Source organism: Penaeus japonicus, unplaced genomic scaffold (assembly GCF_977035675.1).
Source record: "Penaeus japonicus unplaced genomic scaffold, GWHDUDI00000001_assembly GWHDUDI00000005, whole genome shotgun sequence".
Classification (NCBI taxonomy): Eukaryota; Metazoa; Arthropoda; class Malacostraca; order Decapoda; family Penaeidae; genus Penaeus; species Penaeus japonicus.
The window spans coordinates 4,186,168-4,194,176 of record NW_028234407.1 but is presented as its reverse complement, the minus strand read 5'-3'; the positions used below and the strand labels follow the sequence as shown (position 1 = coordinate 4,194,176).

Sequence of the window (8,009 nt, the reverse complement as noted above, 5' to 3'; positions counted from 1 at the left end):
CAAGCCAACAGAATTAAATGAAAAAATGTCTACTAGAAGGGCAATTCTCTGCAAGCTGTAAAATATATTAGCTTAGATATTTTGATCTATAATCGTGTTTTTTTTAATACCAGTGCAAATGCGCCTCACTGAATCACTAGGTTGTTTTCACTCCCTTGCATGCAACAACGCTCGCAACACCAGGACTTCTCTCTGTTTTTCTCCTCTCTTTCCTCTCCCTATCTCCCTCTTCGTCTGTCCTTTTATTACTCTTCTACTTCTCGTTTTCCTTCGTTTCTCCCTCTTTCTTATTTTCTCTATGTATATATATATATATATATATATATATATATATATATATATGAAAAAAAAAAGAAAAAAAATATATATGTATGTCTATGTATATATAATAAATCTACTAAATATATGTGTGAGTATGTATGCACGTTTGCTTGTTTGTTTGTTCGTGTGTTTGAGTTTTACATGTACGTGGGTGAGAAAAGTTCTTCTCGACGCTATGCGATCAGTATTAATCCTTTCCCAATTTCCACACGACTTCTCAGCAACTGGCAGACGCCTTGGAGGAGGACCTCCGGAGGGAGAGTGGGATCTTACGAGGAGCTTCCTTGGCGACCACAAGACCAGGCGAATGGCACCTGCTTCTGAAAGATCCTTTCAACAGGACCAAAGTTATGGTAAGAGGTTTTTTCTCTCTCTCTCCCTCTCCTCTTGTTTTTTGTCTGACTGTTCATGGTTTCAATACTTTTCATATCTATTATATTTGTTTTTCTCCCTATATTTGTTTCTTTACTTTTCTTCCCTTTCTCGCTCTTTACATATATATATATATATATATATATATATATATATATATATATATATATATATATATATACATATATACATATATATATATATATATTTTTTTTTTCTCTCTTGGCTATAATAAATCACACACACAGACATAAATACACAAACACACACACACACACACACATATATATATATATATATATGGATAGATTGGTAGATTGACAAATATATATATATATATATATATATATATATATATATATATATATATATATATATATACATATATATATAGAGAGAGAGAGCGAGAGAAAGAGAAAGAGAAAGAGAAAGAGAAAGAGAAAGAGAAAGAGAGAGAGATGTAGTGAGTCACCGCTTGTGATGTTCTCCACTTGAACATCCTTCTCTATAGAATAGATATTTATGTTTATAACTGAAGTATGTATAGCGAATATGTGTGAAGCAATACGATTACTACACACTTACACACTACAACACGTTAACCACACGATTGTTCACGAACCGAACTCTCCAGACAGTCTCCCCGGCATTCCTTGGTGAGGTCTACCAGGTCAGCGCAATTGACCTGTTATAGAGGAAGGTCATGATGACGTGATTGTCCTCGGACACACATGTCCATACGAGAGAGAGAGGGGGGGGGGGAGAGGGAGAGAGGGAGGGGGAGGGAGAGGGGGAGAGAGAGAGGGAGGAAGGGAGAGAGAGAAAGAGAGAGAGAGAGAGAGGAGAGAGAGAGAGAAAGGAGAGCGAAAGCGAGAGCGAGAGAAGGATAGGGAAAAAGAGAGCGAAAGCGAGAGCGAGAGAGAAAGTGTGAGAGAGAGAGAGAGCGAGAGAGAGAGAGAGGGAGAGAGAGAGAATAGAGTTGAATACAACAGCAAAGCTCAGCTAGAGCAGAAGGCCCTCGTTTATTTATGGTGATGATACACTGGGGCGATCGTCCTATCCATCTGAAAGGCTGTAAGGTTTGGAGTCTAACTCTTCTCCTTGTATTCTTTGGCCGCTCTTGCTTCTCGTCCGGAGGGTGATGCTGGACTGCCGCTGGAGGCTGAACTTGTGCTTTGTGTAAGCTCTTTCCCATAGTTGTATGATGGACACTGAAGCGAACATTTGCTGAAGGCGAGGATCGCGGTCGAGTCAAAACGTGAAATAAATGTTATCATGACCCAGAAGAAGAGAGTATAGACTTATGCTTAGATCGTACTCAGAGATAGGAAAAAAAGAATGGTAACTGACGGGACAGAAAATGCCCTTTGATTTTAAGAGCCATCTGTCTGGGTAACTGATGGGACAAAATTATGGTCATAAGTAGTAAGATCTTTGAATCAGACGAAATCAGTAAATCTTGTAGACTGTCAACATGTAGTAGTTTCGAAGATGGCTTCCAGGTCTCACATGACCATCCAAGGGACATAAATCCCTTTGCGTAAGTTCACCTAACTATCCTCTTTAATAGTTAAACATAAAATTTCATTTTGAAATGATGTTTCAAAATTGACTAGTGGTGTGCATTTTACATGGAATATGTCTATGGTTCAATAAATGAATAAATATACATATATGCACATATAAATACTTTTTATATTATATTTATATTCATTAATTTGTTTATTTATTGATTAGATATCCATATACAGATAATGGAAAACCAATGACTGACTTCTTCGTCCCAGCTGCTGGACGCCGGGAATGGAAACTTCTACCTCCACGTGTGCTGTCCGAAGCGACGACATGAGTTCATGAGTCACAAGAGGAATGCCAAAATGGGCGAGATGAGAACCGCTTGTTTTCGTAGGTGAGCCGGACTTGTAATTACGGAGGTAGGATTTAATGTCGATTATATGCTCTGTTGTGTTCTCTTGATTGAGCTCCTTGGTTTTATTTGCTTTCTTTCTTTGCTCGTTTTAGGGTCGAGTAGATCTTGAATGCGGTAAAGATTGCAGGAGCGCCCGTAACAGTTACGCGTTTGAAGGAGATGTTGACCATCGGAAAAGAGCGGAACTGCAGTGCGGTTTGCATGATGCTTCATTTTCCTGGTGAGGGAAGACTAGTTCTCACCTGTAAGGGTATTCAAGAACACAAGAACGTACAAACACGCGCATACATTCAAGCACGCACAAACACGTAAACCCACGATAAAGCACAAGCATAGATCGCATACACACATAAAAACAAAAATGCCTTACTCTTTTATTTCAGGAATGTAAAAATATAATCACTTGCATGCAATTATTTCTTTTATTCCTCCCTCCCTCCCTCCCTCCCTTCTGTTTTCCATTCCATTTAGTCTTTTTTTTTACCGCTTCACCTTCTTCTTTCTTCTCATCCCTTCTTTCCTTGTACTTTTTCCCTTTTATTATTTTCTTTTTTTCCTTTCACTTTCCCTATATATCTCCCTATTCCTTTCTACTATTTCCCTCTCTCTCCTACTACTACACTTTCTCCTCCTTTCCCTCCACATTTCCTCAATGTTTTCTCCACATTTCTTTCATCTCAAAAAACTCTTTCTCCGCCTCCAAATCACAGTTTACCAAAGCTCGCTGAAGACGACCTGCAACCATGCCTATCCTAAAGGGAGGAAGACCGCCCAGACGACCGGCTCAGTTGACTACTTCCACCCAGGAAAGAAGCTCAGTTGCACAAAGTCGAACCTTCCGATCGAAGTGCTGAGAAATGGATAGTTTTATTTACTTTTTTTATCGTACTGTAACTTTTATATAATTTGTGCCTATATATATATATATATATATATATATATATGTATATATATATATATATATATATATATATATATATATATATATACATATATATACATATATATATATATATATATATATATATATATATATATAGGGAGGAAGACCGTTTACCTGCGTATTAGCAATTAGACCAAATAGGAAGTAATTGAGAATGATAGAAGAGGATAATAATGAGGGAAAGCAGAATCAATTTTTTATAATCTATATGGCTAATATGAGTATAAAAAGAAAATGAAAGAGCACTATATCTCTCGTAGATTTAACGAACCCAGATAAACCTTATCTAACTGTGCAACAACACCCACATAGTTGTGAAGGTACGTTGGTCCTCAAGATAGCGATTTCGGGACATCATGACTGACAAAGCTGATTTGCTAAGCCTCTCTGAAGCTATCATGGTCATGTCATGGAGGCCTTGCTTGTTAAACAATAAAAGCATATGATTTTTCTTTTAACCTCTAGGATGGCGAGTGGAGGAGGGTACGTACACACGGGGGGGGGGGGGGGGGGGTGGGACGCGTGTGGTGGCTTACCAAGACACACGCACTTGCGGGGGAGGGGGGGGGGGGGCGGAGGTAGGAAAATTATGAAGGGAATTTTCCTAAAGATAATTAAAAATCTCTCATGTTGTTTAAATATATTGCGTAGCTAAATAATTTTGTAGTTTCATAAGAAAAAAAAAAAAAGAAAAAAAAAGAGTAACAGTATAGAAAGAACTGAAACATTAGAAATTACTTTCTTTAACGACATATTAGAAAATACACTTAATGAAATTATTAAATGAGTAAGTCGATAAGAGATTAAAATCTAATTACTTATGTTGAATGACCATGAAAGAAAACAGTTTCATAAACAAAAAACTTTGAGCAGAAATATTTTGAAGAAAATTTCATCAGTGGCGGTGGGTGTGGAAAGTTCATCTTGTTCATTGATCTCGTTCTTTCTGCATGTTACCAGGCCTTATGTGTCCAAGTCTTGATGTTGGCTTTGGCTGCTTGTTCCTATGGCCGTATGTCAACAAACTCTTGACGTTGTTGGATGCCTGTAGTGGAACTCTTGCTCTGCGTTGTGGCAGATAGCTCTGAGGAGATGAGGGAGAAATCCCATGTGAGGTCGCATGACGAATGAGATATATCTTTTTGGAGGTAAGTTCGTCTTTCAGCTATTTGTAGTGGATCCTGCTTCTGATGACGTTTGTGAGGAGCGCAGAATGGATCCCAACGCTGCCACCAATTCATTAGATATACTTACAAAAGGTGTTTTTAGCAATAGATGGTACTTTATTGGGAGTTGATTTCACATGTAGATATAGTAATATTTACTTTGGTAGCGAGTGGTTTGTCGATGTCTTGCTAGGTTGCATGTCTCACGGCAGAATTGGGGAAGGGGCAGATTGCTGCTCCCTAGATGGAAATTGTTTGTGTCTGTGGAGGACTGAGTGAGGCCAAGCTGGGTCGTCTCATTTATACACCGACCCGCCTGGTCAGCTATAAATATGTTCCTGGTCGGTATTTTCCCTTCTCTACATGATTGCAATGTACCACGTGGCAATCAACAAGTTGCCAAGTGACATTTGAAGTGCATATCAGAGAGAGGAGGAGAGAGAGAATGAGAGAGAGAGAGAGGGAGAGAGAGAAAGAAAGAAAGAGAGATGGATACTTATAAAACAGTTAAACATAATGGTAAACAAATAAAATCTTGAAGTGTTGGCAATCAATCAGGTGCCAGCCAGCATCATAGTAATTGAAATTAAACATGAAATATCAGCAAGAGATTGCAGATAAGATTGCTGAAGATAAGGTCTCACGATGATATCTTTCATAACTAAACAAGGTCTGTGGTATATGCGCATAAATACATGTGTATGAAATCATTATCGGCAGTAGTACAATAATAATAATAAAAATAAATTATGATGGCGATGATAACAATTACAATAGTACACGAAATGTCGACCTGATTGTGCTCGTTCTTTCCTCAGAGGTTCTTCACAGGTGTTCCTATCAAAGACAAAAATAGAAATTAGATATGATAAGGATAATAAGGCGTTGACTGCCGTGAGTTGCCAAGGTCGCAAAAGTTGAGCATGCGAGAGAGAGAGAGAGAGAGCGAGAGAGGGAGAGAACATCAGAAACAGTTTTAATGAATGAAAGAGAGAGAGAAAGAGCAAGAAAGAGAGAGAGAGAGTAAGAGAGAAATAGAGAAAGGGAGAAAGAGAAAGAGAGAAAGAGAGAGCAAAGGGAGGGAGAGACATTTTTTTTTATCACTCCGAGACGTATGACACGAAAGGAACGTGTTTTATCTAATTGTTGTTCACCTCTACGCTATTCTCTCTAGCAGGTCATGCTGGATGTTTTTAATTTTTGGTATTCTTAGTCTGTCTCTTTGCCCATTTTTTTTTCTATCTCTCTTTTCTCCACCCCCATCTCTGTCTTTCTTTGTTTTTCTGCCCCCCCCCCCCCACTCGCTTTCTTTATTTCTTATTCCCCTCACTCTCCTTTCGGTTTCTGAAAGAGAGAGAGAGTGGGTCGTGTGGTGTATTGGATTCAGGGTTGGGTCTGTCAATCTGACGGCTCGGGTTCGAATCCCGGTCAGGGAGGTAAAATTTGTATTTCTATATTAAAATGCGCTATTGCATTCTACCATCTTTCTCACATAGATATAACCTCGGTAACCTAATTTGGGACTTGAATTTCTGGTTCATTGCTGCCGAGTGCCCACGGAAATTGTCTGTAAAACCTCGCTATCACTGCTCTGCTATGAGCAAATAGGTAATTTCCATGACAGTTGTAAGGCATCTGGTTAGACAATTCTTTTAGTGGGTCGTGTGGTGCATTGGATTCAGGGTTGGGTCTGTCAATCTGACGGCTCGGGTTCGGATCCCGGTCAGAGAGGTAAAATTTGTATTTATATATATACATACACACACACACACACACACACATATATATATATATATGTGTGTGTGTGTGTGTGTGTGTGTGTGTGTGGAAAGAGAGAGAGAGAGAGGTGAGGCTAGATACAGAGTTTATACAATTATTTTTTTTATTCCATAATGCAGATAGGCTACATTATAGTACAGAAGTATCAGTCAATACGACACAATGATCACAGTAATAAAACACTATAACGATACGTCTGAACAGGAGGAGACATCAGGCGTCAGTGGTAGCGCAGTCGATCCCGGTCTGTCTATATATTCCACACATCCCGGTTGTATGGATGGTTTTCCCATTAGTAGTTCCCAGCAGTGGGTACTCAGGAACATAGCCTGGAATGAGAGGGCGTGGGAGTGAAAGTTCTTCAGCTCTTTTGACCTGGCTTAAAAGAGGCACACATACATATATGAAAATATATGAAAACACATTACTAGAATGTGTTTTCATATATATTTTTTTGTTATTGATGTATTTGATATTATGTATATATAACACTACATAATCCTCATGGAGAGAGAGAGAAGGGAGGGAGCATGAGAAACAGTTTTTTTTTGATGAAGGAGAGAAAGAGAGAGAAATGGATACTTACAAAACAACCAAACTTAATAGTAAACAAATAAAAACTTGATGAAAACGCTCTATTCATACTGAACATTAAGTTAAAGTGCGACTTTATCTTGCACCGGACAAGGCGTGGCTTTCGAGTTGCCAGATGTATAAAGACCTTTATATAAGAGGCTTGTACAACGCAGTGCCCATACAGGTTCTTCAAGCATTGCTCAAGATCAACCAAGTGAGTAGAAACATGGCATCACAACGCCTATGTTCAAATCTTTAGCTACAGACGAGATACAGCATCATCAATCACCATATTACTTATTATAAGTAAGAACTGCAAAGTTCTTAAGAAAATTATAGCAAAGCAATTGTTAACAATACTCCTAGGCCCGCCATAACTCCGACAAGCATGCAACGGCAAGCCAGCGACGGAAGCGAGAGAGTTGCAACTCCTGCAACAGGGAAGCGACGAAAACTCGACCCTGTGTTAAAAAAAAAACGTCCCAATGTAAGGCACGGCAGGTTTTTTTTTTTTTTCTCTCAGTGCAGAAAATTGACTTTGCATTCTTAATGGTGTTATTGATATATTTCTTCTTAGCGTTGTCATTCGTATTTTTTTTTATTGTATATATAGATTTTAAAAGTTTTATTTCTGTTTTAATAATTATTGTTGTATCATTATGAATATTATATCATCACTATTACACTTTATTTCAGTCACCACTATTATTTTCATCATCTTTTAGGCATCATTATTATTGTTATCATTATCATTAGTTATCGTATTTATCATTACTATCATATTATTAATATTATCCTTACTATTGCTATAATCATCATTATTATTGATGTTATTATCACCGTTATGATTATTATTATGATTATTACCATTACTATTTCATTAACATCAATATCATCACCATATCTCATCATTATACCGTCA

General features: G+C 38.0%; 1 protein-coding gene and 1 long non-coding RNA gene across 3 annotated transcripts in view; both read left to right on the top strand.

Moving 5' to 3' along the window:
* The first annotated feature begins 453 nt into the window (after positions 1–453).
* Positions 454–3,520, top strand: LOC147471765 (uncharacterized). The gene is made up of 4 exons (XR_015191048.1): positions 454–674; positions 2,481–2,602; positions 2,716–2,843; positions 3,334–3,520. It is a non-coding gene; the product is annotated as an uncharacterized LOC147471765 (long non-coding RNA).
* A 3,684-nt stretch (positions 3,521–7,204) lies between these two features.
* Positions 7,205–8,009, top strand: part of LOC122254043 (protein mono-ADP-ribosyltransferase PARP3-like) — a 6,441-nt gene continuing 5,636 nt past the window's right edge. The window contains exons 1-2 of one of the 2 annotated variants that reach the window (XM_086536854.1): positions 7,205–7,301; positions 7,454–7,574. In XM_086536854.1, coding sequence (XP_086392980.1) covers positions 7,476–7,574 — 99 coding nt within the window. In that variant the 5' untranslated portion in view covers positions 7,205–7,301; positions 7,454–7,475. The remainder of the gene's footprint in view (positions 7,302–7,453; positions 7,575–8,009) is intronic. The other variant, XM_086536853.1, reaches the window with a different exon arrangement.